Source organism: Phymastichus coffea, unplaced genomic scaffold (genome assembly GCF_024137745.1).
Source record: "Phymastichus coffea isolate CEN01 unplaced genomic scaffold, Cenicafe_Pcof_1.1 PCOF00062, whole genome shotgun sequence".
NCBI lineage: Eukaryota > Metazoa > Arthropoda > Insecta > Hymenoptera > Eulophidae > Phymastichus > Phymastichus coffea.
Genome location: NW_026706873.1, coordinates 302,208 through 328,244, shown reverse-complemented (window position 1 = coordinate 328,244; position 26,037 = coordinate 302,208). Strand labels below are relative to the sequence as shown.

Sequence of the window (26,037 nt, the reverse complement as noted above, 5' to 3'; positions counted from 1 at the left end):
AATCAGAGTAAGATCGCGCGAGAAGTGCAAAATATCGATTGTTACATAATTTTGTTTGCGTTGACCTGAATTTCTGACGGATCGCCGCCTCCAATACCGCAAACGGAGCGTTAATTATACACGTATATCTGCTGGCATCCGATATTGGAAATATTATATCGACATCCCGAAAACAAAACGAAAAAAAAAAGAGAGGATGAAGCCGCGCTTATTCGTATAGCAATCCGTTCCATCAAGCCAAAAAGTGCGGAGTAAAATGAAAAAGAGCACTGCGTTAACAGGCTTGGGACGAAATATGTAAAAGTCTATTATTATTCTTATTATTACTATTATTATTATTATTTTCAGTTCGTCGAGCCAACGAACAAATAAAGCGAACGATCCAACCGGTTTATCAGCTCGCTCGCGATGACGTTTATTATACGAATACGCGCTAGACAACAGTGCGCGCAATGTGTGCCGCGCGGAAATTCACTTCCTTACTCACCGTCATCGCGTAACAATGTTGCGCGCCGTTTCGTAGTTGGCAATATTATTCGATCATCGTAATTCTCGAGCGCGCGCTCCTCGACATTTCGCTTCGGCAGCGGATGAGAAATAACGCCGCGATTGCTTTATGCAGCGCGAGCTCCGGCTCCTGCAGCTGCCCTTTCCCAACTTGAGATTTATTTTAAAACGTCTTATCTGTCGAGATATAGGAAGGAGAACAGATATCCTCTGGAAATAAGTGAATAGGCGTTTCGAAAAGTACACCGACGTACGCGCAACAATCAGTACTCGTTAACTGACGCGTTACGTTTTTCCTTTCGCTTATCGATACTCAATAATTTTTTGTTGCTAATTTAATGTAATTCTTTCAACTTCTTCCTCTCTCACGGTAATTCGTGTGCGGCTTCCCTGTTGCGCGGTTAAGAGAAATACACTTTAATGTTTTCAACTCTTTCTATCTATGGACATGATACAAATGAATAATAAGATAGCGAGTTTCCATGTACAAGTAAATAAATATCGTTATTATTGCACTGATAATGTTGGGTGGAGGGTTGCGTGAATAATAAAATAACAAGCTTTCGTACGCATGACGATTTTATTTTCATCTTGTTATGACAATTTACAAATACTTAGTTAAGGTATCGTGTTCTTTTTTACTTTTTTCTTCTAAGTAGGAAAACGGTTTTTTCACCTTGCACCACGTATCAGGTTTCTTCTATTTCATTTTCTTTTCAGTTTCATTTTCCTTTCGCGATTGTGGTATCGTGCAGCCACGTGTTCATCAGTGGAACACTGACGAAAAACACTGCACCTATTGATTAACAACGCATTATGCGCCGCTTTTACATGTTTCGTTCGAGATTATTACATTCGTGTGTGAGTTTCTCACGTGAAGCTGATCAGAAAACGATTTTTATAACAGCAATGCTTAGCTCAGGTGCCTCGTTAAAAAATCAATTGGTCATTTATTTGAGCTGTATATATTATATACGATCAGTCGGGAATTTTAGTTCTTGATATTTTGCAATGTATAGAGAAATAATGGCTCAATTTATTAGCTGCGCTTTGACGAATGCTATTGTCGATAAAAAATGTATTAAAATAATTTTGATTATGACATTTATCATAGACAGAAAAATGTTTTGAGTGTTGGTTGTACTGTTTATAAAGTTAAAGTTTAATAGTTAGAAAAAGAATTGAAACCTCGATATTCGATATGATTCTGAGCAGTAAAGATTGCAATAGTTACTGCATTGATTCGTTTTTAAATCGCAATTAGTATTTTTAAAATATGTTTCCATTCACAATATCGTAACTTTACACGTAGTCAAAAATTTCGAAAATATTTCCAATGACTTGGCTTTTGGATCGATTGTTGAATTAATAAAGTCTAGCTTCGTTTGACATGACCATTCGAATTCAGCAATTGTTTAGTGAACTATCGCTCTAACAAGGCAGAGTCTCCGCAGTAATTAATGCAATAAAATAGTCATCGAAAAGGCAGCGTAAATATTTCTGTTGTACAATGTTATGTATATAATGTTTTTTTTCTTTTTTTTTACTTTTAGCTTTTACACAGTAACATAGATGGCGGCAAACAAGTGCTTTCTGCATAACGATTATGCGTAAATCACATTGTGAATCAGGAGTATTTTCAGATATTATTCTATTAAAAGCAGTTGTTTAACTAAATCTGCTCCCACAATATTGTGTTTATTCGTTTATTATTTTCGTGAGTTTCACGCTATAACTGATATTCCAATTATCGACTCTAAAAAGAAACTTATTATCATTATTACATTAACATTTTAAATGTATATTCGTCGTAACAGTTTTGTATTAACAGAACAAATTTAATATATTAAACTATTATTATTATACAAAGTGCTACAAGAAATCAGATGATTATTCGCAAAAGAAATGTTGAATTTTCACACTGAAGTTTGTAGAAAAACAAATGTAAGCTTTCATACTATCAAATCAATAAAATTTTGCATATAATACAGATTTCTTATTAAACTCCCCATTGTCCATTAAAAAAAAGAAAAACACTTTAAGATTGCATTTTTGTAAACTTTACGTCTTCAAATTTCAAAATATTACGAAATTTCAAAAAGAATATTTTTCTGATATGATTTTGAGATAAAAATGAAATATTATTAAATCAATTTAATAAGCTATAAATTGCTTTTTCACGAAATTGTAATTGACTTGCCAAATGTACATCGAGTAATATCCTTAACTCAAAGCTCTTATGGTAAAAAATAAAAACTCAATTATGACATACATACATATTTCAAAAACACGTATCCTAACAAGTTTAAACAAAAAGAATACTGTTATATAAAGCACACTACGTTATGCATACCTATGTAACGCATATTTCAGTTCAACAACATGTACAAAATCTATTTGTGTGGCTCTTTACCGATTACGATGTCTATGTTGCTATGATTGTGATGTATTACTTTCAGTTGCAAAACGAGAAAGAACAATTTACTTGATTACGAAATTTACTCAATAGCGAAAAATTTCTGAATAAGTAACTGGCCAAGTTTAAAATAAACAAGTACCATCGAACCTTTGGTTAACGAATTATTAAAAAAAGCGTTATTTTTCATACAAACTTATATAAATTCATCTGGTCTACAGGATTTCGTTTTACACAATTATTGCTACAATATATAAACAGAATTATACACAGTCGTAAAAAACAACTCATTGTCACTGCATTATTGATTTTTAAAAATGATAAAAACCGATATCGGTTTTTATAGTATAATAATCAGTTTTTTTCTTCAGAACCTTGGCTTGATTCCGACAAAGAGCACGAAAAAACATAGCAGTCTTGCATAGAGCTTAATGAACAAATATACTTACAAAAGTGCATATTTTTACATATTTTTTGTTGTTTTTTTTTTCTTTACATATAAGTGGAGCACTTCATTCCTAATTCGTTAGAAATAAGTAGAATGGTGCGCTCAGTAGCATTATGTACGGTGAATGATCGATATATTACTGAATGAATATTACACAGTGTTTCGAATAAATGCTGTTGAGATTGATCCCAAGTAGAAATACACGAGTGCTAATTGCTCCCTCAGTAACGAAAGCAACCCCCAGCTAGTCCAATAATTGACCTCGATTAATGTTAAGATACCGAAGCGTCATAAGTCTGGAAATCTGTAAGGTGAAATATGAAAATTAGTTGTAGTGAAACCTGATCTGCAGTCCCATTAAAAAATACTGGTTTAAATTTAGTTTATTGGGCTTTTGTGTCTTTACACTTAAATTTTAGTATACTATGGTTAACAAAGTGACTGATGATGATCACAAGCATTAATTTAGCATTAAAGACTAATTTATCATGAATTAATTAATTCTCAACATTAAATGAGTTACTTTTATCAATGATAACTCTTGCTATTAATTATTTTAGTGAAAAAATTATCTTAAACAAATATTAAAAATTTGGTTATTTGATTATAAATAAAATAAAAGCAATTGAAATAAAAGCATTATTAGTTATTAACTGATGTCAAATGACAATGAATAAAATTTGGAACTTTTGACTGATTTTCCGCTTCAGTGGGACGACACGGTATCTAGGACCATCAACATAGCCAAATATGCTCCATAGTATCTGAAATTCATTTGTACATGAAGAATTCTTAGTTTGCCAAATGATTTATTATTTTATGTATTAAGCACGAACAGCTTACTCGGTTAAATGACTGTTGAATTTTTAAACAATCGAATGAGTAGAATAAATTTATTATAAAAACCAAATATCTTACCTCAGAGGATCTTCAAAGTAGTCTGTCGGTACTTGAAACAATTCTGGGCCAATGTCTTGCTTGAAGGCAAATTCTTGAAATGTAATCTTTGCCGTAACTGTCGGAAGAATTGGTATGTCGATTTTCACAGGGAAACCAGGTGGTAACTTCATTAGTACAAACTCTCGCAATTTATTAAAATGCTTGAACGGTGCTATAACTTCCAAAACGTTAAGTAGCATCTCTACCGTTAATGGAAAGTCTGAGCTCATCGCCACTGTGGCTTTAAACGATTTGCTACTTTCTTTGTACACTAAACTTCTACCAAGCAGTGGACACTGACCCGGTGGAGCTGAGATATATTCTTCCCATGTAATATTTGAATTGGGTGGCGGATTTAAAGATGCCCTTCTCATAGGAGGCTATAATAATATACAATACTATAAATATAAAATAAAATGATGGATAACAATTTTTCTTTACTGGTGCTTACTTCTCCATTTTGAAAACCTTGAGATGAACCTTTAGTCAGTGATTCCATAATGGCTTTATTTTTTTGAAGATCTTCCTCGCTTAAATGTTCTCTCCTTTTTCTACTTTCTAGCACCATACCATTAATTTGATAAAAATCTGCTTGAAATGGGCCAACTTTTTCCTGCAAAATAAAATATTAAGTTATGAATCAATATACAAAAGAATAAAGATTAACTACAAATAAACTCTCACTCTTCTATCTTCCTTGAAAATCCAGCCAGTTTGTGCTCTGGAGAAAGTAATACCTTTTGTTGACATTTGAGCTGCCATTATATCACTAGACATTAAAATGTCAACTTCATCTTCAATTTCAAGCTCTGTTTCCTAAAATATCAAATAGTCATTGATCTGTTGCTAGAGCAATAAAGATATGATAAAATTAATCACCTCATATCTAACTCGTTGAAAAAGTTTGGCTTTATTGTCAAGAACAGTAAGGGATTTACTTGGTTTTTGGTCTCCATTAAAAATAAAAGATATGTCACCCCTTTCCCATCTCATGTCATTAAAATCTACTAAAGTTGTATCCATTCTAATGGATGCTCCACTTTTATGTATTCGGCAAATGTCTGAAGGTAGTATCCTAGATACTAGGGGTACTGAAATACAGTACACAATTTAATCATTATATTTTTCAATTATTGTATGCAATAATGCATCACTTTTACTCACCCCAACTTTGAAAATCCCATTTAAGTTCCATATAAAAATCTCCCATTTGACGCAAAGCTGCCACTAAATTTGGTCTTCTTTCTTCCATTTGCTCTCTTGCTTGCTGTTTTAATTTCCTTACAAGGGATGATACTATAAATAAAAAGGAAAACAAACTAAATTAAAAGGAAAACTTTTAAGGCAATTGAATTTCAGGTGTTTAGATAAATGACTTACTGGTTTGCCTATCGCCATAACTAATTGCTTCTGCTAAAGGGCTCCATCCAGAAATATTTTTAACTTTAACAGGTACTCCATGAGTCAATAAAAATTGAACACATTCTGTAACGTTAACCTCTAATTAGCACAAAGGCACATTCCAAATCAATCTATAATTATAATTGAGAGATGGTACCTTTTCTACCTAGCATAACAGCTAGATGTAATGGGGTATTTCCTGCAACAGAACAAATGTATAGACCGACGTTAAAACTGCAAAACATAAAAGCAAATCAATAAATGTCTGCTTTGCACAGTACCTTGCTTATCTTTAGCTGTAATGTCATGAGTCCTTATAAGAGAACTCAAGGTTTTCATGTCCCCCTCGAATATACATTTATGTATAGGATAAAGTTCATCCTCAGCCATGATTACTCTCGTATAATAATACGATCGCTCTTGGCGATCGACAAAAAAACCAAAAGAAAATAGGAATCGAACGAACGGATAGCAGTGATAAATTAGGTCGACATTGGAGCCTGTCGTTTTTCGGTTACGTTGAACGATGTAAAGCCATTAGTCGTCCCCATAATATCTTCAATCTTTTTTTCCTTTTCATCACTGCGAGGAGTAGTACTGCACTGTCCTCTCAACCCTCGTACTTTTTCGCGACATCGAACGTTTATATGCACGACGAAGAAAATTCGATTGCGGAGTTTATTTTTCTTAACCGAACAGAAGTGATCTTGTACTTACTCTCGCAACAGTCGTTGGACAACAACGACGTCGATGTCAGCGAGGGGACTATAACTTTTCGCGCGCGCGTACAGAACGCCCACGCGATTGCGAGTTTCCGGACTTCTGCCTGTCAGAGTAGCAGCGGACAATCATCACACAAGGAAGTCGCCATTTTAGGCAAGCGCACTGCGCCGCCGCCGCGCACACCACTGACAGACACCACACTTCTCTCGCCGTACGTTGTCGGCCCCAATGTCAAGACCCACGCGACGAAGAGAGCTCACCTAATTAAAACAACTGTGCTGGAGCCCCATTCTAACGAGGCCGCGATTAGTTGCGAAGGTTTCCTTCCCCTCTTTGTTTGTTCTTCTCTCAAGGAAGCGACAAAGATTTATAATTTAGCATACGATAGATGCAACATTCAACAGTTAAAACAAGCGCTCGATATAGCGGCATTGCACAAGCTTTCGCTCGGTAATAATTCTATTATGATGAGATCGATTGCATCATTGATATATATCTCGACCTTCGCTTTTTTGTTTGCTCCAGCTATCTTTTTCTCTTGTCAAATGCGCGCGTGTTGAATTTCTACGAATTAGAAGAGTTAAAAATATGAGTTACAACACGCGCACGCAAACCAAGCAAGTGAGAATGAGAACTGATGGACCCCGATTGCGAAAAGAAAAAAAGATGAGAATCTCGCGTGGCAATGAACAGAGATGTATTTTAATTGGACTATTTTTACCAGCTGGAGCTACCAAGTGGAGCTTTTATTTATTATGTTGAGTTTGGCTAATTTTCGGCAAATAATCTAATTTGAATGCAAGTTTGATTTTGATCGAGAAGGAAAAGGTCATTCTAGTCATTTATAATGTAAATGGCAGCGATTTATGTGTGCATTTTTATAGGTTACTTTCTATTAGAGCGCAACACAATACCGATACAATCGCAATGCAAACGCGCATAATTCGAACAATTGGCGCTCCCGTGAGATGTCGCATCGACGCAAGCTGCCATTTCTATTGTCCGTATCACACTTTACATTTACTGACTGCGAACGAACAAGCAATAACTTTTACCGAGGTGTACGTCGGTCGTCCGTAGGTAAGAGAGAAAAAAAGTGCAAAGTGCAACGAAGTGCATGAACGTTCTCTTGAGTTCTTGCAAAGACAAACCGTCAGACCAACAGTTTAGACGTTTTCACGTGATCAGGATGGATCGTCACTGCGACGAGGAATTCGGGGCTGCGGCTGAAAGGACTTAACCGAAGAGGAAAATTCGCGGCTGTCAAAGAACTTAAGTCAACACTCGCTGCTGCTGCTGCTGCTCCCGCACAGCTGATGTCACGAGGTATAAATAAGCTGGGCTCTCTTTTGTTTATTTTGTCCTTGCTCGCGTGTATTCCTTTGAAGTTTTTGCTAATCATGCTGCTCCTATTGCGGCACTCTCCGTTTTCAGAAACGACTTTGATGACTCTCGGTGCTGTTTAATCAAGGCTTCAAATGCACTTGACGACCGGGAGCCGCTATTGCCTTGCCTCTCCATGCTCGTCCTGTTGCAGCTGCTCTCGCCATTTCCTCGTTCGCCATATAAGTTGACGACTAATAATTTCTCGAGAGACGACTCGTCAAATGCTACATAGGTTAAATGACAGCGTTACTCATTGATTAAGCCGACGACGACACGACCATGGAGAAATTCACTGTCGATTTGGACAAAGTTATTGATGACTTTGACTTTAATGCAGGTATGTATTGACCTGATCCTATGTGCTTGCAGAGCTTTCCAGCAACTGTAGAACGTATTTTGATGTTTCAGGTCATTCAGAGCAAGGGGCAGCAGCTTCTGCTCCACCCATGCATTCAAGCCTGCACATGCAATGTGGAATCTCAACTGTTTATCATCAGCCACAGACAGAACCTAGTGCTAACAGTGATTTAGGTTTAGTTAATATTCTAGATGGGACAGGTATGAGGAATGAGGGAATGAATCTTGTGAGAGATCAGACATCCATATCTAGTAATATTGATAGTATAAGAAAACCAGAGAGCATGATTGACAACTTAGATTCAATAAATCATTTTTATACTTACGATAACCTACATGATGATAAGATGCAATATAAGCACGGTTTTAATCTAGATGTTGATCAGTCACCTTTAACCATACACAATGACATATCGCAAAAACTGCTGCAGAAGCAGCCAAACGATAACATTTTATCCAATCAGACTAGCTACAACAAGATTTTGAATCAACCGAGCATGCAAGCTGGTATTAGCAGTGTTTACAATCATGCTGATTATATGGCTGCTACTAGTTCTAGCTTTGTCAATACTGGCCAGAGTAGTAACATTATTGATGTGGCTGACTCTTTCATGTCAAGCTTTGCTAAAAGCAGTAGTGAACCTGTTGAGAAATGCTCCATTGATGACTTATTGTCAACAAGAGAAGAAGATCTGATGTCTAATAAAAAAGAATGCAATTCAGTACCACCCAAGTATCAAAATATTTTATTGCCCACTAAGCTAGATACTTGTATACCTAAAAAAACTAGTGAAAATAATACTGTGAAGTTAGATCCAAGCTTAGGATTTTCAGATTTTCTGACACAAGATAATCAAAGCTTGAATTACTTTGAGAAATCTGATAATAGTACAAATAGTTTATTGAGTGAGCCAGAGCATGTGTATGAAAATGTTTATATTGGAACAGATATTCCAAAAGCTCAAGATGTATTCAGAACAGTGAATGAAGTTAAGTCAATAAATTCTGAAGTAGCTGCTCATACTTATGAAAACATAAATTTCGAAGCTCAAAACAAAGATGGAGTGTACGAGTGCATCTATGTTGGAAATAGGGAGAATCTTCCTGAAACTAACACAGAATTAGAAATTGCAGCCAAAAAAATGATTGATCAGCTCAATTTGAAAGAATCAGAACCTCAAACTGCATTTACCAATACAGCTGCAAGTTCAAATACAACAACCTCAATAATAAATCCAACAAAATTAGTTTTTCAAAATGTACAGTTAGATCACCCACCAGTACAAGTGCCAGAGGCAAAATCTGTCATTGGCTTTCCAACAATCGATGATATGTCCGAAGAAGAATTGAACAAGTATTTAGCTGAATTAGAAGCAGAAGAAAGAGCTACAGAAGGAGCTTTAGTAGTATATGAAAATATTTCATCTGAGAAGCCTGCAGAATTGAAAACCAAACCGTTATCTGCTAAACAAAATGATGAAGATGCCAATGAAGCGCCAATTTTCGAAGCAGTAACAATAGGAGAACTACCTCAAGTTTCTCAGGAAGACTTGCAAGAAAAAGCCAAGAAATTTCCTGTCATTGACTATAGCTTAGGAAGCTCCGGAAGTAGCGGTGAAAGTTCGAGGGAATTCTCAACAACTGTAAAGAAAACGTCAGAGTCAAGTAAAATCAGCATGCAAGTTACCGACGACGAAACAAAGATCAAGGTGAACAAGAAGACGCACGAGAAAGTAAGAAAATGTTCCGATAATTCAGAGCCAATCCCTCAGAAATCTAGTCATAGAGACGACAACAAAGTCAACAAAGATGACGAGTCGGACAAGGAAAATGGTAATTATTTAGCTACTAACGATTCGGATAATAACGAAAGCATAAGAGCTGCCGCATCGGAGGAAAATAAAAATCTAAACTGCTCCAAGAGCAGCACTTCCAAATTTGACAATGTTGACAACAAGAATATGGACGACAGCGAGCTAAAAATCAATAACACCTCTGACGATAAAAAACTTAACAGTAGACCACCTGTTAGAAATACGGAAACTATCTCGAGGTTCTCCGTTACGAGAAACGTCGATGTTAACGACAAACTTGGTTGTCGCAGTTATCCTAGTCAAGCTTACACGAAAACAAAAACTCTGGAAAACAATGTTGAACACACTGACAGTAGTGACGATGATCCCAATCGGCCTGTCAGGCCTCAAACTCTCGACGTTACGTCATCTATTGTCATGTCCAACACTTCGTCTGCAGGTAAAGTTATACATAGCATCGAAAAGCAATTTTTGGTGAATAATAATCGTTCTTTTATTATGCAAAATAGGAGCATCGTACAATCAAGAATCATCAGACACCGAAGGCAACCGTGACAACATAAGAGCTCCATCTCCAGATATTTCAGAAAATTCATCGATGGAATCTGGTGGAATGATGCTTGGCAAACAGCCACCATTCTGGGTACCTGACAGTGATGCGTCAAACTGCATGCTTTGCGATACGAAGTTCACTGTTGTCAAGAGGAGACATCATTGCAGAGCTTGCGGCAAGGTTCTATGTAGTAAATGTTGCAGTATGAAATTCCGTTTGGAATATCAAAATAACGTCGACTCGCGAGTATGTATTCCGTGTCATCAACTCTTGTCAAAAGGTATTCTATGTATTCCGTTTAAATGAAAAATTAATATTTTATCATTTGTTCATTTAATAATACATATTGAACAATTATAATTTCAGCGGAAAGTGATAACGGCTCGGGAGATTACACTGGCTTCCAAAGCATAAATCCAACGAGCATAAACTCACCTCAGGTATGTTTTTTCCCTTTCATGCCATAATTGCACGCTTATTTTCTTTAATCGCATTGAATCTAATAGGAATTGCACACTTCTTACTAATCTTAGTCTTTAGAGAATGCACAAGTATGATAAACCTGTAACAACTTGTTGAATACCTCAACCTCGTTACATACATTTTGAATCAAGCATGAAAGAAACTATTCGGAAAAATTCTAAAAATAAATATGTCGATAAATTGAGCATGTCGAAATGACAAATATTTTCTGAGTAAATTAATGGTTTTACGAAATTAGTTCTATCCAAAAAAATTTTGAATTGGTAGTCCAATTATTAATAAAAAAACCTAGGCATGACGAATTTTCGAGTGAACTTGCAAAAAGTAAAAACCTAGTAGCAAAGAAGCTGAGAGTTCTGGAGTATTTGACAAATGGTTATAGGGTCGTCCACCAAATCCAAATAATCCCATGGAGTACTGTTCAACGATACCGCCTTTGCAACAGTTGGCAGGTGTCCTACCGCCACCGCCCACGGTCATGGTGCCAGTTGGAGTACTGAAACGAGAAGGCAGTACAAAGCCACGCTCAGAAGGGCCCAAATCTGTGATGTTCAGCGATGGTAAGCTCAGGATCGTCAAGATGGTTTTTCTCTTTACTTTTCACACACTGAATTTGCTTACACTGAATGGTTTTGCGATTGAAATATATATGTGAATCACACACGTCATGCACAACACTCATACCTTTTTAACGCTTTTGAGTTAATTTTGAGTTTGTTTCATATTCCTTTGAAAACAAGATTAACTTTTATTTCGCCCCCTCGGAGTGTGTTTAATGGCATACTTCGGGCCCCAAGAATCCCAAATCCCGTTTGTTTTGTTTTCACACGCATATCTCACGAACAACACAGGAATAAGGCCTGGCTGTGACCTGACAGAGCTCGACACTTCCTGGGATTGGAAACCAGCCACCATCAGGAAGAATAATAGTAGAAGAAGCGTCGGCTACACAGCTTCCTCTCTGCATAAAAAACAAAATTGTCCACCGATCGATCTCGCAACAAATAGCTATATCCCTCATGATCCTGAGGCTCTGCCTCCAACTGTGACGATACACAAAGGACGTAAGTTCGGAAACTATTTTAAATAAGTTTTTAAAGCTTGTAGGAACATTGAAATGATATGCTGTTTACTGTTTTTTAGAAATCATTTATCAAGACGTTACTGACATCAGCGCACTTTATGCTACTTTGAAAAACGAATGTAAATCTCCAGTGATGTTTGCAATTAATCGCAATCTGTATGCTTATGTAAAAATAGTTAATTGTAAGTTGATTCTCTTTAATAACACTTTTATGTGCCACGAAAAGAAATTGATTTATAACGTTTTCTTTTCTGCAGTAAACTGCTGTGTTAATAGAACATGTTGGAATGTAACTTCGAAAGGTTTAGCCTGCGTTGGTCAAGATGAAATAGTATTTTTAGTTGAAACTATGCCGGATGAAACTGAGGTTCCAAAAGATCTATTACTTCATATCAATCAAATTTATCATGAAGCTACAAAAGGAAATACGCTGTCCGAGTACGCAATATCCATTCATCAGAGCGGAAACTTGCTGGGATCTCGCGAGCACGCGGGCTTTCTCTTCATCAGGCAAACTCTGCAATGCTTACAAAAAGTCATAGTTCCTCCAGCTCCCTTCTTATTCGGCCTGCTGGTGCATAGGTAATTGCATTCATGCATATTTAACGATAATTTTATACTTGGCGATTTAACGCATTAAATGATTTAATCTATGCAGATGGGAAACTCCATGGGCAAAAGTTTTCCCATTACGACTTGTATTACGACTAGGTGCCGAGTATCGATATTACCCCTGCCCGTTGGTATCTGTGCGCTTCAGAGATGCGGTGTATTTTGAGATTGGACACACAGTTATGAAAGTCCTTGCGGACTTCCGAAACTTCACCTATACGCTCCCCAAAGTACAAGGGCTTACAATCCATATGCAGGACCGAACTACTATGGTCAGATTGCCGAAAAACAGATACAACCAAGTTATCAAAGGTGTTAACAATTCCGATGACCACGTGCTTGTGTTTGCCGCGAACTTTAGCATTCAAGCTGATTCGCATTTGGTTTGCATGCAGACTAATTCTGAGGATGAAAGCACTTATCAAACTCAAGCTATCAATATACAGAATAAGCCTCGAAAAGGTAAACGTATTTTTTTTATCGGGAAATAAATTTTTATTTGAATATTTTGGCATGCGTTATCTGTTTCTACAGTAACTGGTGCCAGTTTTATTATTATTAATGGCGCTTTGAAATCATCCGCGGGTCTCTCGGCAAATTCAAGTATACTTGAGGATGGTCTTATGGTTCAAATAATGCCTGAAAAAATGGAAGCTTTGAAAGCTACTCTAAAAAATATGCAAGACTTCACGATTGGCTGTGGTCGACAAGGTGCTCCAGAACCAGATGAGATTGTGAATATTAAGTGGGTGGAAAACGATACGCAATTCAATTTAAGGTGAGGCAATATTTTTGGTCTATTCACAGTTATAATTCGTATTTTCATGAAACTTATGGTAAATAAAATTAATTTCAGTGTAAAAAGTCCAATTGATAATAAACCTATGGATGGAATTCCTTCTATTAGAGTGCACAATGGAATTAACTTTGTTGGAACAAGCAGGTTCATACGTTGGACGGAAGTTTTCATAATTAAGGTAACATTCGTTGCATTGCCTGACGCTTAAATGATTACCGTAGCGCTAATTATTTAATTATTTATGTAGTCCGATGATGATCAACCATTTGGAATACATTACCCTGTGGATATAAATAAACTATCGGAAAGCATAGCGCGAGCTACCTGTGCTGCACTTGTTAAATTACTCGACTTATTGGTAAATGCAGGACTCACGAAAATTGCTGTACGAACTACCATTAGTCCAGATAACGTAAATATTTATACTCGATATACGAACAAACGTTTGATAAATTTCCGCTTTGTTTTTGATGTTTCTTCTATATTTAGGTCGGGTACGAGGCCGGAAGCGAGGGAACGCGTTTGCCACCGATATATATGAACAGCTTGGATAATGAACTAATTCAAGTTTTGCAAAAAGCTGTTCAAGGCTGTGAAGACACGCAAACAGTGCTAGAGCTAATATTTTACGTGCTAGAGACTGATAACTAGAGTGATTGGATTCTCCCATAATTCCTATCGACGAACGATATTTGATCTACATCGACGTTTTGATACTTCAGCACAGGTTTTTATTCAATAATCAAAACAAAAAATAAGCAAGCAATTTTTGTACAACTATTTTATATATATCCGGTATGGTTCAAGTATCTATATTCTTTTTCCGAATTTTTGAAATTATTTTGTGCAATAATACTTTTTATCAGAATACCTAATATTTTTGTTGTTCTTTATCAAATTCGCTCAATCACACGTATGTATGCTTTACTGAATTTATAGAAGATACAAAATACATGAGAATCGTTTAGATATTTTTATCTAAACGCTTTCCGGTATAAATTGTGTGACGGCTTTGCCAAACATTAATGCTTCGTGTACATTAACCAGCACAGTGTAAACGTCATTCTGTGACTAAATAGAATTGAAAGAAAATCAGGGTGAGTACAGTAACGTGCACATACTGACATTTTTATGTAACATATATAGAAAAGTGATGTAAAATTATCTTGTAGAAAAGAGATGATTATAAAAATTTGACTTTGTTTCCGTTAAATATTTGCACTTTTTAATGTTAAATGATTTATTACAATTTAGGATAGAGTGTATGATTTCATATCACTTATATAGTAGTAAAAGTTGTAAAAAAATTGAGTTTTGAAACAAATGTTCTTATTTCGATTGAACAGTGTTGTACAGCTTTTTGCCTTTTTCTTTCAAATACGTTAATGTAGCCTAAAAGTTTGGTAGAATTATGAGAGATGGGTTTGATAAATGAACGCTTGTTAAAAAGTACGATTGTTAGAGTTATGTACAAAACAGCGACGTCTTACCTTTTTCTGCAAAAAGCTTTAATTTGCCAAAGATTTGCAGAAAAATCTTGTATGTAATCATAAATGTATGTACTTGGATTCAATTTGACCTAAACAGTGCTAGTTATTTAATCACGATCTGCCTAATAGTAAAAATATTTTATCAACTTTAGGTAAAAATGGAGATATTTTCACGTAAGTTTAATTTGAACAGTAAACTTTCAGAGTAATACGATATAAGTAACTGCGTGACAAGAAATCGGATAAACCATTAGTTTTTTTTTTAATACCCAACAGAATTTATTTATCAGATACATTTTTCCATAACAAAAAAGTTATTTTTATAGCTAAATAAAGTTTTTTACTAATAAATATTACAATTTTGTATATTAAGAAGAAATATGCAGCAGATTTCTTGGCTCAATATGATTTGATTATTACTTTTATATAATTGCTTAACAACTTTACGTATTATGTATTCGTTTTTCTAATGTTGAATTACCCCCTAGTTATTAAACTGTTATTGATAATTGTTGGATCAAAGAATATGGTATATTGTTACTTAATGATGAAAAAGAGATTGTTTTTTAATTGTGCCGTTGATTCTTTCAGAATGTCTCTTTGAAAAATTTAGCTTTTGAGTATGTAATAGCTTTACAAAGTAGAGAATATCTTTCTTATTGACGTTGTCAAAGATGAAAAAAAAAATTTATTAAGTATATATTATAAGTTTCTGTTTTTTATTATATTTTATTATCCTCATAAATTACTTATATAAAAGAAATTTCACCGATGTACATGCTTGTTTTATGTAATAAATTTATTATGTTGTATGTATCAGTTATAATTAGTACGTGTAAATGCTCCTCTTTATATTTGAAACAGAATTTAAGCTGCATAATGTATATAAATAAGTAGAGGAAGTGTAAATATTTGGAACTATACTCTTAATGTTTCAACTTTATAAACATTTTTTATGTATGATTATAAATTGATCATTCATTACCCTATTATACATACATTGAAAGGTATACATGATTCATTTACAGCAACTGCATAATGTAGTTAATTCATTATTAAATAAAAATGTGTATATAAAATTACATTTTGGTATTCATTTAACAATAATTATTTTGATGATTATTTGAAAATTCATTCATTATCGTAAGTATTTTTTTCTATAAGATTTACGTCGATAAAAAGAATTCCTATTCGAATTAATCACCAACTGCTTTATAAGTGTGTTGTGTGCATCATGCGCGCTTATGTGCGCGTGAATGTAATGTAAAAGCCGCACATTTGAGTTGAAAACCATAAAAGGAGTTCAGAAAGTTTTTTTTATTTCATTTGCTAGTTATTACTGTTTAATTAGTTTAATTTATAAAAATGGCTGATTCAGATCTTGAAGAACTCCGTAAACAAAGATTAGCACAATTACAGTCGCAGTATAAGGTAACGTAATAATTTATATTCGTATAAATTAAAAGTTAATATTAATTTGAATTTTTTAGTTAATTTAAAAAGAATTCTGTTGATATGAATTTTTCTGAATGTATAAAAGTATGAATAATACGTTTACATTTATAAGTATAAATACAATTTTTTGAGGTTAGAAGTAAAAAAGAATACCTACAATTAATATATTAATTAAAGTAAAAGTACTGTATTTATTGAAAAATAATATAAACTAAAAATGTACATTGTATAAATATTGTATATATAAATTGAATTAATACATTGAAAATTCCTATTAGCTGTTCTAAATTATACTTAATTATTAAAATTTGTTTATAAATTACATTAAACTGAACTTTACTAGAAATTATTTTTAGCAAGGTGACAATGCCAACAATCAGCAAGCAGCAGTTGAAAAACAACAACAAATGCAAGACATGCGAAACTCAATACTTAGCCAATGTCTTGATCAAGCTGCAAGAGCCAGATGTAAGTTTATATATATTTGACTAGATTTTAAAAACTTAAAATTTTGATTATTTTATAGAATTTTGTTTTTCAGTAAATACCCTAAGTTTAGGTAAACCTGAAAAAGGAAAAATGGTTGAAAATATGATCATTGCTATGGCACAAAGAGGACAAATTCCAGGAAAATTGGGAGAACCAGAGTTAATTAATATCTTGGAATCTATAAATAAACAAACAAATAAAAGTACTCCTACAGTCAAAGTAAGTGAATTAAAAATAAATATTACAATTTAATTTTTCCGTGAACATTATATTTAATGTAGCAAAAACTTTTCCGTTTAAAAATTTTAGTTCTTAAATCAATTTTCATAAACATATTTTAAATGCATTGCTTACTTCCATGTAACAAAACACAGTTAAACACTTTAGCTTAAAAATTAGATATATGAAATAAAGAGATTTATTGTATTGTTTGCACAAAAATTAATTTGTTATTTTGTATCTATAGTACAAATATTTATTGCACTGAATGTTTCAGTTTGACAGGCGCAGAGCAGCACTAGATTCAGACGATGATGACTTGTAATATAACAGCGGAAAACATAACAATATCTTTATTTCCACTTAACACATTTCCACTTAACACTGAGTTTTAAATGCTATACAAGAATAGGAATATGCTTACTGTACTGATATTTTATGAATTCTTTTTCTATACTATACTATTGTTAAGAATAGTTGAAGTTAAAATATATAAAATATACAATTTACGATCGAATCCTCAACGACCATGTTAATAATTTTGATTAATGAATATTAAATACAGTTTAAAATACACAACAAAACACATTTTCATGTCACTCCACATATTCACATAATAAATTAACTAAAGTATTGTCACATCTGGAAAAATGGTTAAATGCATAAAATAACTAATTCTCACTTCGTGTATTGAAATATCTGTCTTATTCAACCGCGCATCTAGTCTTTCTTTGCATGACTTGATTCTGTATCTGAAATATTAAAATATTCAAATAAATCAAGAACTTTTTAATATTTACATATTCTATTATTAAAAACTCTCTGACATACCTTCATCTTCTTCATCTGCATCAAATATATCTGGACACCAAATGTTATAACAAATAAGTGACAAAAAGCCTGCAGGTAGACCAAATAAGACCAGAGTTAGAACAGGATTTCCCTTCCACATAGATACAAGTGCAGATCTAACTTCGAACCATGATCTGTATATATTTACTACAATGCTATTTCCACCATATTTCTAAAAATTAGAATATATTATTTACTGATTGTTTTAAATTAAGTTTATGCATCAAATTATTTGATGAATAATAAATACAATTACCGGGACACTTTCAGCTCTAATTTTATCTAGGAACAATTCAATCACATGTGGTGTTAACTTTTCTGGTTCATCTTCCGGAATGTAGTGGTGATTTGTAGTGGAATTAATTACAATCAAACTTGGCAGTGGTAGAACCATCATAGCAATACTATTGACTAGTTCTGGATTACCCACCCAACCAAATTGGAAATGACTAAAAAATAAATTAAATTGATTTTTGTTTGTTTTCAATCTTAAATTGCAGTATGTTTGTAAGTCATTACTCATGATATTTGTGGCGTTTCTTCTTGATCACAGCCTCAATCATATCCCTGAATTCAAGCATGTCTGGTGGAACTTCTTCCAATTGATTTTCTTCTACAACTGCTAAGACTAGATTTTTATTTGTTAAGAATAACTGATGCATATTTCCTCTAGTCACTTTTGGAAAAGTTGGAAAACGTTCTGCATTTATCCATTTATACAATGTTTCATTCAGTTTTTCTTTATCAGATATACCAATATCTAGATTTTAAAAAATATTTATTAGATACTTTTAAACTTAAAATGTCAAATATGTTGAATTAGCAGTTTACCTGTAAAATTGTAATGTACATTATCTTTATATACAAAAAGTGAAGGAGTTTGTTCGATTGGAGCATGTTTATCTACAACAACTGGATGAGATTGGTAAAAAAATGCATGTGGTTGAAAAATACTAGCAATACTGTGATAGGATTCCTAAAAAATAGGAAATCTATATTTAGTATAATCCTTTATACTTTAAAAGTTTCATCAAATTATTCTTACCCATAATGGGCTAGATTTTTCTCCAACATATAAAAAATACAAATCTCTATCTTTTTTTAAACTATCAAAACTAACAGTACGTGTGACTTCTTGAACTGGTGGCCCACTCAATCTTGTAGCAAACTTAACAATTTCATCTCTTGTTCTATCTCCATTATAAACAAATTGTTCGTCCCCTTTGATGCTGTTTGAAAAATCAAACAAGCGTTACTTAAAAAGAACCAAACAAGCTGTAAAGTTTTAAAACAATGATAATTAACTTACAATAAAATTGTTGGAAAACCTTTAATTTTGTAAGCATGTGATACACTAGTATAACGAGTGCAATCTATTCTCCCAACTCTAATTGGTGTTGAATGTAAATATTGAGCAACATGTGCCCAAATTGGTTCTATTTTTTTACAATGTGCACACCATGGTGCATACATCTAAGCAATCATCAAACAATCAGTGTTAATGTATTTATATTTCTATAGAATTACCTACAAAAGTAATTATTACCATAACAAGCCATTGCCCCTCCTTATGAACATCCAAAAATCTATCACCAAGTTCCAATACCCGTGATGCCTCTGCCCCATTGATATTTACTAAACTAGTAATGACTAAAATATCAAAAGATATGTTTCAAACATTATTGACACTTTGCAACAATACAAAATAATTTGTAAAAAAATATAATGACTACCAAGTCAGATTAACGTTTTCTTATCTTATCGAAATAAATATGTTCATTAATAATGAGAAATGTAATTGGTGCATTAATGTAATTAATTTAGTATAGATTATTTATGATTGCCTTATATAATTTAGAATATTGATTGAAAATTGATTTTAAGGTTATGATATGCGATGACATAAAATGTAAATAAACATTTGTTTATATTTTGACAATACAGACATACCGCAACATGTAAAAAACCACAGTCTGCTTAATGAAACCATTGTAAACAGCCTTGCAATCAAATGACGTAGCAACAACCAACAATTAATTTTTGGAATTCGTCGAATTGACGTCGCTATGTGAAAAATTGTCTAAGTCTGCAATTTCTTAACATTTCCTTGTGCTCTTTAATAATCATGAGTAGACAGTTATTTCGAAGTAACGGCTCAAGCCGAATAAAAAAGCACTCAACAATGATCAAACATTTTTTAACGGAACAGTAAAATTTCGCAAGTGAATACTTAGTTTGCTCTTTCAAGCACTAAAGTTTTCCATACTGTCTGCCATACTGCATTCACGTTTTAATTTAATCCCAACGTTAGGTATATGCACCGGTCACTTTTTTGCAACCAATTTACTTATTGAATTACGAAAATTAAGACTATTATTTGTAAATACATAAATTTACAGACAAATGATTTGAAAGTATGTTATATTTAGAATGTTTTTTTCGAAATTTTAAAAAGGAGTTACAAAATAGGAAAAAAAACATTGAAAGAAACGATATTCTGTAAAATTCAATCACTTTATTTTTTCCAATTTAAAATATAATTTCACATAATTTTCTAATGTAGAAGAACATATTATCTAAATATATAGTAGCTGCTCAAGCTACTAAGTTTAAATGATGTACATTTGTGATAACATTAAGTATTTTATAATGTAATCACAAAATTTTATCAGATCAAGTACGTTATTTTGATTTTGACCAAATTAACCATAGAGAAATGTTTTGTAAGTAAATAATCTATGATAATTATTTGAATGATTAGTTGATGGATGCTTGTTAGCAATAAATGGATGAAGATAGAATCACTAAGCTTATTAAAACTTGTTAAAATAAGTATATGTGATGGATCAATATTCCATTAAATATTATGCCAAAATATCCTAGAATACTATTTCATTTATGTAAATGCAGGTACTTTACATAGACCCTGTAAGATTAGATCTACATAAACTTCTTGTATCTTGCAATCACAAATGTTAAAAGTGTTTCTTTGTATTGATTGTGGTAACAGTTATAGTAATATAACATTGACAACTGCAATAAGATAATTTAGTGTAACTGTTGACGTCTGCGAGAGGATCTTTGCTTATCAAAGCGCATTTCCATTTCTTCTAAGACTCGTGGTGTATAACGAACAACAAGTTTAACAGAATGCTGAGCTTGCTTCAGTAGCTCCACAGCCTTTTCATGATTCTCACCTTCTACACACTAATAATAGATATCAATTGTAAGTCAATCATGAAAAAGTTCTTGTATTGTAAAATCATACTAGCATAAACTTACCACTCCATTAACAGACAATAATTGATCACCACGTTTCAGTCCTCCATGTCTATCAGCTACTCCTCCAGGAATAATTCTAGAGATATAAATAGGTGAGTTTTGTTCTTTACCCCCCATAACATTAAATCCTAGTCCTTCATCAGTTTTGGGCAGCTCAACAACTCTGGGATGTGCATGACCTTCACTGGCAGCAAAAGCTGCAACTGTAGCTTTGGCAGTGGCTGATGCTTTTACATCTTGTGATCCCTATGTTCAATGAAATTAATCAATGAATTAATCAAGTTCATAAGTTATAAGCTCAATATGTAGTTAAAAACTTACCTGAATATCAACAGACTCATATATGTGTTCATAAATCTCTCGTACCGCATGTAAAAAGTCACTCTGCAAGACTTTTTGCAAAGCCACAAACTTTGATACTGGAAACTCTCCACCTACATAAACAATGATTGCTAAATTGGTCTTCTCAGAACCAAAAGCAGAAAATTGATGAGTAACTAACTTACTTTTTTGTAACTTATCTAAGAGTTCAATGGATCTTTTGATATCTGCAAAAAAAGTATTATTTTAATGATCACTTTATTCAGTCATTTAGATTTACCTGAATGTTACCTCTTTCCAGAGAAACGGAGTCACCAACAACAGCCATAATAGCTTGGAATACCTAAATTTTTCAGTCTCAACTTCCAAGTTTGTACACTCGTATAGGTTAGGCGAAGCCAAAAATAATTAATCCTCGATTAAATCTAAAGATTTTCATGAAAAAAACGTCGCGTATCGCACGAAATTATATTAAAAAAACTGCAAAATAAAATATTAATACAATTAAAAATCTAAAAATAGTAGCAATGCGACTTGTTATTTATTGGCGTATGTAACTCCTACGAGCAAACGCATCCGCTGCATTTCCTTTAGCACTCACGACATTCCATGATTCCATGTTTTGATCAATAATCTAGAGCGCGCCTATCACTACTCCAGTGCGTGTTGTCTAAAAACGCATCTTGTACGTTTGATGAAGTGTGCTCGATCATACGTCGTGAAAACCACACCCAGAAGTAGATGGCGCTGGTTTTTTAAAAACCAAAACAGACATTTCAGAGCGTTTTTTTATGCTACGCGATTGCTCCGCTTCAAGGACGAAGCGGCTTGAAGAGGTAGGCCAACGGAACACTCGAGAACTGGAAAACCGAAAATATTAGCACGCAGAAAAACAAAGTAACGCAAGACCTCCTCGCGGCAAATGACGCGCGACTCTACGCTTCCAGGTATTACGCCGACGAGAAGCACGTAGCAATCTGCGACGTTCGTCCCAACATCCACTCGACTGCGTTAACGTTTACACCGAAAATCTATACGTTTTCAGCTCGAGACTCATCAGTCATACGTCTATAAATAAATAAAAACAAACAAACACGATCGCCCATGAAAGTCAAAGGATCATTTATTCCTCTAGAAAATGTACAAGGCTCTACAAGAGTCGAGTGCAAAAGTGTGGCTGGCACCTGTCCGTGGAGCTGAGACTTCAGTCGTAGTCGTCGCGGTAATCAGGCGGCACGCAAGTGGGCACTGGCTTGCAGGGGGCCTGAGCGCAAGTCGCTTGCTGGAGCACGCACGCGAAGGACGGCTTGCACGGCGGGTCGAGGTTGGCGCACGGTCCGCCCTTGCCCGCGCCCAGCTTCGCAAGGTCGCTCTGGCACGAGTCGGCGTCTGCGAGCACGAGCACACGCACCGTTTCCATACATCCTTTGCGAAGATCAGCGCCGCTGCTCGGCTCGCGCCCGCGCATACTCACATTCGACGCACTTGGTGTCCAGGCAGCATCCGGAACAGCACTCCGAGCTGCGAACGCACTGCTGAGCCCGACGACACGGGCGCGCGATGGAATTACTCAGGGCTCGGGAGCGCGGATTCGCGAGAAAAATTGAAAGTGGATCGCGATTATGGCGAGGCGGAACGCGCCAGGCGCAGCTGTTGCGCTTTCACCCGCGAGCGATCATTGGCTCCATCATCGGCGCTATATCGTTCGCGGCGGTGCGCCGACCGACCGCCCCCGCCTTCTCGGATTAGCCGCGAGCTCGACTTTCAATTCTTCTCGCGATCGCCGATCGTATACTCACGTCCGCGTTGCTCTTCAGACACGTGGACTCGGGCGCCGCTCGTACCACGTCGGCGACGACGATCGCCAGGACCGCGGCGATCAGCAGCCGCCTCGATTGCGCCATCGCGTAGAATGGCATCGTTAGCGTCATTAAAGCCTCGCGAAACGCGCGTCGGACAACGGCGGCGCGGGAACTGCCCGCCTCGCAACCTCGATTCGCATTGCACGGCGCGCACGCACCCACGGCTCGCCGCTCTTCACCTCGCTCGCGTCTGTCCGCGTATTTTCACTCTCTCTCTCTCTCTCTCTTTGTTATCCGCGCTACTAACACCATCGTCTCGCCCTCGTCAATTCCTTCCCGAACGATAGTTCGGTGTTTGATAATACACTCTTTTCGAAAGAAGAAAATTCCGCGCTCTTCGTGCCTTTTTTCTGCCGGGACATTATGCAATCGCGCCGCGGCCCACGCTCGATTAACGACTGTTAATCGAGCGTGCGTACGCGCCCGCGTTCTTACGGAGATGATCCGCATTACTCATGGCACGACGCGAGGGAAAGCCTTATCGCGTCTGTGTTTGCGAGAAGCGGCGGGAGCCTAATCTACTGGCCGATAAATTTCCTAGATGCGCGACGCGCCGCACTTTCGTTCGTCAATTACGAAAACAAGCCCTCGAGTGCGAAGGAAAGCGGACTTGCCGTCGACTTGCCGATAGAGAATCGGAAGGTACGACTCTGGCACGCGTTTAACGTCGCAGGCGTCCATGCGTCATCCCCGCGAGCACGTGCACGGCACGTCGGGCATATATAAGCCGACGCGCCACCGCGGAAATGCACTATTAGGTCGGCGAAGCACACGGAGTCGAGATGCCGAGCGCCAGCGCGACGATCGCAGTGCTGACTTTGTGCCTGGCGGTCGCCCAAGCGGGCACCCTGCCCAGCAAGAGGGACACCGTGGAAGCGACGAGTACCGGGATCGCGGTCAAGAGGGACTACGAGGGCTACCTGCACAGCGAAACCAAGAGCGAGCAGAGGAAGAACGACTTGCCGTCGGCCTCGATGCTGGACTTGTACAAGGCCCTGTCGACGTACCAAGCGGGCTCTTGGCCGTCGCTCGGGCTGAAGATCGCCAAAGTCGCGCTGCACTTCGCGGTCGCGCTGCTCGTCGGGATCGGCTTCATGACCACCCTGTGCAACTTCACGCCGCTATGCAGCATCAGCTTCAACGCCAGCAACGCCTCGCTACTGCCCGACAAGGTGAGTTGGCGCTTGCGACGCGCTCGCAAATCGAGATCGCTCCCGCGCTTCTCGACGATCGCGGTCGTTTTCTGTAATTACACGACGCGCTCGATCTCGCGAGCGTTCGCTTCACTTCCCTTCTTTGTTTTGCATGTCTCGCAGAAGCATTTGCCAGCGCTCTACGACGCACTCGAAGCGGTATCCAAGATCCCGAGCCTCTTCGACAAGCAACAGCCGTCTGCGCCAGCTGAGCTCCCGGAGCAGCCGGCGAAAGCAGAATCCGCGCCCGAAGAGGCGGCCCCGAAACTACAGCTTGACCCGCGCAACTCGCTGAAAAAGCTGGACGCCGAAAGCCGAACTGCCAAGACTCCCGAGCCGAACGCTAAGGAAAACGAAACTTAAAGCGATGGGATTCCGTCTCCGATTGCACTTACTTCAATGTACATTTTGTTATTTATTTTGTGAAAAGAAATCAATAAAGTCGTTACAAAGAATGCTTACTGACGATTATAATGCTTTCAAATTGGAGTTACCCCCGACAGAGGGATCCGTTCGCTCGATACTTGAAATATACGCTTACAAATATATATCGCGCGAGAGTACACTTTTATAGCGGCGTTATTTTGAGCAACCAAACCATGGCTTTATGCGCAGCAAGATTATCTGCATCAGCATCGAACGTCTACGCAGTTAGAAAGTGTCGAGTTAAGTAGATTATGCACCGGCACGCACGACGATATACAGGTGCGAACGAAAGATCAACAACAATTAACAATTTCCAGATGAAAGAAAATCCGTTGGAATTGTTTTCGCCGTTCCCAGAGATGGCATTGTTCTCTTTTGGAATTCTTGGGCGCGTAGCGAAACAGAAATTAAAAAGGACAAAATAAAATAAAATAAAATAATATTGGACGTTTGCCAGGCGGTACCCGCAATGGAACCCCGTAACGTATTGATCGGCTCGTCGGGAGTTAACGCTGCGCTAATGGTCCGCCGCAGGCAACACTTGTCGGCAAGTCGTCTCGTCCTTAAAGGCTACCGACCGATCAACCTGGCATCAAAAAAATTGCCGGTCGTGCCGTCGACTCTCTTTCGGTACACTTGCTTGTCATTGACTTTTCACGGAATAGCGCAGTGCGTTATTACCGCGTCTGCGGGATTCCAGGCACTGTGAATCGATTGAAAAGTAAATTTGTCGAGGTCGTGCGATCGGTGCGCCAATTGTGTACTCGATCACAGCTGACGCCCGCGAGGAACTTCGCGAGGGTCATTGCCACGATACTGCAAACGCTCACCCGAAGCGATTGATTTCCAAGCTACTTCCAAATCGACGAACAACTAGCGACGATTGAATGAAAAATCGATGCTATTGTCGAACAGAGTGAGCGTGC

At 36.5% G+C, this 26,037-nt stretch overlaps 7 protein-coding genes across 11 annotated transcripts; 3 read left to right on the top strand and 4 right to left on the bottom strand.

The window, feature by feature from the left end:
• Nucleotides 1-1,074: 1,074 nt before the first annotated feature.
• Nucleotides 1,075-7,133, bottom strand: LOC131666894 (ankyrin repeat domain-containing protein 13C). Of its 2 annotated transcripts, none has more exons than XM_058939953.1 (9): nucleotides 5,993-7,125; nucleotides 5,869-5,910; nucleotides 5,691-5,795; nucleotides 5,475-5,606; nucleotides 5,190-5,401; nucleotides 4,995-5,126; nucleotides 4,762-4,923; nucleotides 4,290-4,690; nucleotides 1,075-3,675 (listed from the first exon to the last, which is right to left on the bottom strand). In XM_058939953.1, exons 1-9 carry the CDS (start codon nucleotides 6,099-6,101, stop codon nucleotides 3,660-3,662), a joined length of 1,311 nt encoding a protein of 436 aa, XP_058795936.1. In that variant the 5' UTR covers nucleotides 6,102-7,125; the 3' UTR covers nucleotides 1,075-3,659. The 2 variants fall into 2 exon arrangements, with proteins under 2 accessions (XP_058795936.1, XP_058795935.1); XM_058939952.1 differs by lacking the exon at nucleotides 1,075-3,675 and adding an exon at nucleotides 3,719-4,135 and having other exon boundaries at nucleotides 5,993-7,133.
• A 324-nt stretch (nucleotides 7,134-7,457) lies between these two features.
• LOC131666946 (uncharacterized) lies at nucleotides 7,458-16,033 on the top strand. Of its 4 annotated transcripts, none has more exons than XM_058940056.1 (14): nucleotides 7,458-7,760; nucleotides 7,869-8,157; nucleotides 8,229-10,430; nucleotides 10,501-10,824; nucleotides 10,911-10,984; nucleotides 11,473-11,587; nucleotides 11,906-12,091; nucleotides 12,171-12,293; nucleotides 12,369-12,693; nucleotides 12,770-13,185; nucleotides 13,258-13,501; nucleotides 13,580-13,700; nucleotides 13,770-13,934; nucleotides 14,012-16,033. In XM_058940056.1, the coding sequence occupies exons 2-14, from the start codon at nucleotides 8,100-8,102 to the stop codon at nucleotides 14,171-14,173; spliced, it is 4,515 nt and encodes a 1,504-aa protein (XP_058796039.1). In that variant the 5' UTR covers nucleotides 7,458-7,760; nucleotides 7,869-8,099; the 3' UTR covers nucleotides 14,174-16,033. The 4 variants fall into 4 exon arrangements, with proteins under 4 accessions (XP_058796039.1, XP_058796038.1, XP_058796037.1 ...); XM_058940055.1 differs by having other exon boundaries at nucleotides 11,879-12,091; XM_058940054.1 differs by having other exon boundaries at nucleotides 11,410-11,587.
• A 214-nt stretch (nucleotides 16,034-16,247) lies between these two features.
• LOC131667063 (programmed cell death protein 5) lies at nucleotides 16,248-17,855 on the top strand. The gene is made up of 4 exons (XM_058940250.1): nucleotides 16,248-16,443; nucleotides 16,824-16,935; nucleotides 17,009-17,175; nucleotides 17,453-17,855. The coding sequence occupies exons 1-4, from the start codon at nucleotides 16,378-16,380 to the stop codon at nucleotides 17,498-17,500; spliced, it is 393 nt and encodes a 130-aa protein (XP_058796233.1). The 5' UTR covers nucleotides 16,248-16,377; the 3' UTR covers nucleotides 17,501-17,855.
• Nucleotides 17,789-20,283, bottom strand: LOC131667061 (protein disulfide-isomerase TMX3). The gene is made up of 9 exons (XM_058940248.1): nucleotides 19,978-20,283; nucleotides 19,574-19,677; nucleotides 19,337-19,500; nucleotides 19,073-19,256; nucleotides 18,859-19,003; nucleotides 18,547-18,787; nucleotides 18,284-18,476; nucleotides 18,007-18,199; nucleotides 17,789-17,927 (listed from the first exon to the last, which is right to left on the bottom strand). Exons 1-9 carry the CDS (start codon nucleotides 20,015-20,017, stop codon nucleotides 17,896-17,898), a joined length of 1,296 nt encoding a protein of 431 aa, XP_058796231.1. The 5' UTR covers nucleotides 20,018-20,283; the 3' UTR covers nucleotides 17,789-17,895.
• Nucleotides 20,284-20,532: 249 nt separating this feature from the next.
• Nucleotides 20,533-22,329, bottom strand: LOC131667062 (protein lin-7 homolog C-like). Its single transcript, XM_058940249.1, has 6 exons — nucleotides 22,195-22,329; nucleotides 21,922-22,110; nucleotides 21,816-21,857; nucleotides 21,631-21,743; nucleotides 21,310-21,555; nucleotides 20,533-21,234 (listed from the first exon to the last, which is right to left on the bottom strand). The coding sequence occupies exons 2-6, from the start codon at nucleotides 21,956-21,958 to the stop codon at nucleotides 21,076-21,078; spliced, it is 597 nt and encodes a 198-aa protein (XP_058796232.1). The 5' UTR covers nucleotides 21,959-22,110; nucleotides 22,195-22,329; the 3' UTR covers nucleotides 20,533-21,075.
• A 387-nt stretch (nucleotides 22,330-22,716) lies between these two features.
• Nucleotides 22,717-23,605, bottom strand: LOC131667065 (uncharacterized). The gene is made up of 3 exons (XM_058940252.1): nucleotides 23,430-23,605; nucleotides 23,105-23,162; nucleotides 22,717-23,019 (listed from the first exon to the last, which is right to left on the bottom strand). The coding sequence occupies exons 1-3, from the start codon at nucleotides 23,559-23,561 to the stop codon at nucleotides 22,835-22,837; spliced, it is 375 nt and encodes a 124-aa protein (XP_058796235.1). The 5' UTR covers nucleotides 23,562-23,605; the 3' UTR covers nucleotides 22,717-22,834.
• Nucleotides 23,606-24,250: 645 nt separating this feature from the next.
• LOC131666966 (uncharacterized) lies at nucleotides 24,251-25,122 on the top strand. Its single transcript, XM_058940096.1, has 2 exons — nucleotides 24,251-24,664; nucleotides 24,809-25,122. The coding sequence occupies exons 1-2, from the start codon at nucleotides 24,275-24,277 to the stop codon at nucleotides 25,046-25,048; spliced, it is 630 nt and encodes a 209-aa protein (XP_058796079.1). The 5' UTR covers nucleotides 24,251-24,274; the 3' UTR covers nucleotides 25,049-25,122.
• The last annotated feature ends 915 nt before the right edge of the window (nucleotides 25,123-26,037 follow it).

What these genes read in the sequence shown, in the direction of transcription:
- LOC131667063 (XM_058940250.1), top strand. Translation starts at nt 16,378, where the DNA reads ATGGCTGATTCAGATCTTGAAGAACTCCGTAAACAAAGATTAGCACAA. An exon ending in TCAAGCTGCAAGAGCCAGAT is followed by an intron (nt 16,936 to 17,008) that starts GTAAGTTTATAT and finishes TTTGTTTTTCAG; the next exon opens with TAAATACCCTAAGTTTAGGT. An exon ending in AAAGTACTCCTACAGTCAAA is followed by an intron (nt 17,176 to 17,452) that starts GTAAGTGAATTA and finishes TGAATGTTTCAG; the next exon opens with TTTGACAGGCGCAGAGCAGC.
- LOC131666946 (XM_058940053.1), top strand. Translation starts at nt 8,100, where the DNA reads ATGGAGAAATTCACTGTCGATTTGGACAAAGTTATTGATGACTTTGAC. An exon ending in TCATCAACTCTTGTCAAAAG is followed by an intron (nt 10,825 to 10,910) that starts GTATTCTATGTA and finishes TTATAATTTCAG; the next exon opens with CGGAAAGTGATAACGGCTCG. An exon ending in TTCGGCCTGCTGGTGCATAG is followed by an intron (nt 12,694 to 12,769) that starts GTAATTGCATTC and finishes TAATCTATGCAG; the next exon opens with ATGGGAAACTCCATGGGCAA.
- LOC131666966 (XM_058940096.1), top strand. Translation starts at nt 24,275, where the DNA reads ATGCCGAGCGCCAGCGCGACGATCGCAGTGCTGACTTTGTGCCTGGCG. An exon ending in CCTCGCTACTGCCCGACAAG is followed by an intron (nt 24,665 to 24,808) that starts GTGAGTTGGCGC and finishes CATGTCTCGCAG; the next exon opens with AAGCATTTGCCAGCGCTCTA.
- LOC131667065 (XM_058940252.1), bottom strand. Translation starts at nt 23,561, where the DNA reads ATGACGCTAACGATGCCATTCTACGCGATGGCGCAATCGAGGCGGCTG. An exon ending in GTCTGAAGAGCAACGCGGAC is followed by an intron (nt 23,163 to 23,429) that starts GTGAGTATACGA and finishes CGGGCTCAGCAG; the next exon opens with TGCGTTCGCAGCTCGGAGTG. An exon ending in GGACACCAAGTGCGTCGAAT is followed by an intron (nt 23,020 to 23,104) that starts GTGAGTATGCGC and finishes TCGTGCTCGCAG; the next exon opens with ACGCCGACTCGTGCCAGAGC.
- LOC131667061 (XM_058940248.1), bottom strand. Translation starts at nt 20,017, where the DNA reads ATGGTTTCATTAAGCAGACTGTGGTTTTTTACATGTTGCG. An exon ending in AGGGGCAATGGCTTGTTATG is followed by an intron (nt 19,501 to 19,573) that starts GTAATAATTACT and finishes ATGATTGCTTAG; the next exon opens with ATGTATGCACCATGGTGTGC. An exon ending in AAAAATCTAGCCCATTATGG is followed by an intron (nt 19,004 to 19,072) that starts GTAAGAATAATT and finishes CCTATTTTTTAG; the next exon opens with GAATCCTATCACAGTATTGC.
- LOC131666894 (XM_058939952.1), bottom strand. Translation starts at nt 6,101, where the DNA reads ATGGCTGAGGATGAACTTTATCCTATACATAAATGTATATTCGAGGGG. An exon ending in TTCAACGAGTTAGATATGAG is followed by an intron (nt 5,127 to 5,189) that starts GTGATTAATTTT and finishes TTGATATTTTAG; the next exon opens with GAAACAGAGCTTGAAATTGA. An exon ending in TTTTCAAGGAAGATAGAAGA is followed by an intron (nt 4,924 to 4,994) that starts GTGAGAGTTTAT and finishes TTTATTTTGCAG; the next exon opens with GAAAAAGTTGGCCCATTTCA.
- LOC131667062 (XM_058940249.1), bottom strand. Translation starts at nt 21,958, where the DNA reads ATGGCTGTTGTTGGTGACTCCGTTTCTCTGGAAAGAG. An exon ending in CTCCGTTTCTCTGGAAAGAG is followed by an intron (nt 21,858 to 21,921) that starts GTAACATTCAGG and finishes CTTTTTTTGCAG; the next exon opens with ATATCAAAAGATCCATTGAA. An exon ending in ATGAGTCTGTTGATATTCAG is followed by an intron (nt 21,556 to 21,630) that starts GTAAGTTTTTAA and finishes CATTGAACATAG; the next exon opens with GGATCACAAGATGTAAAAGC.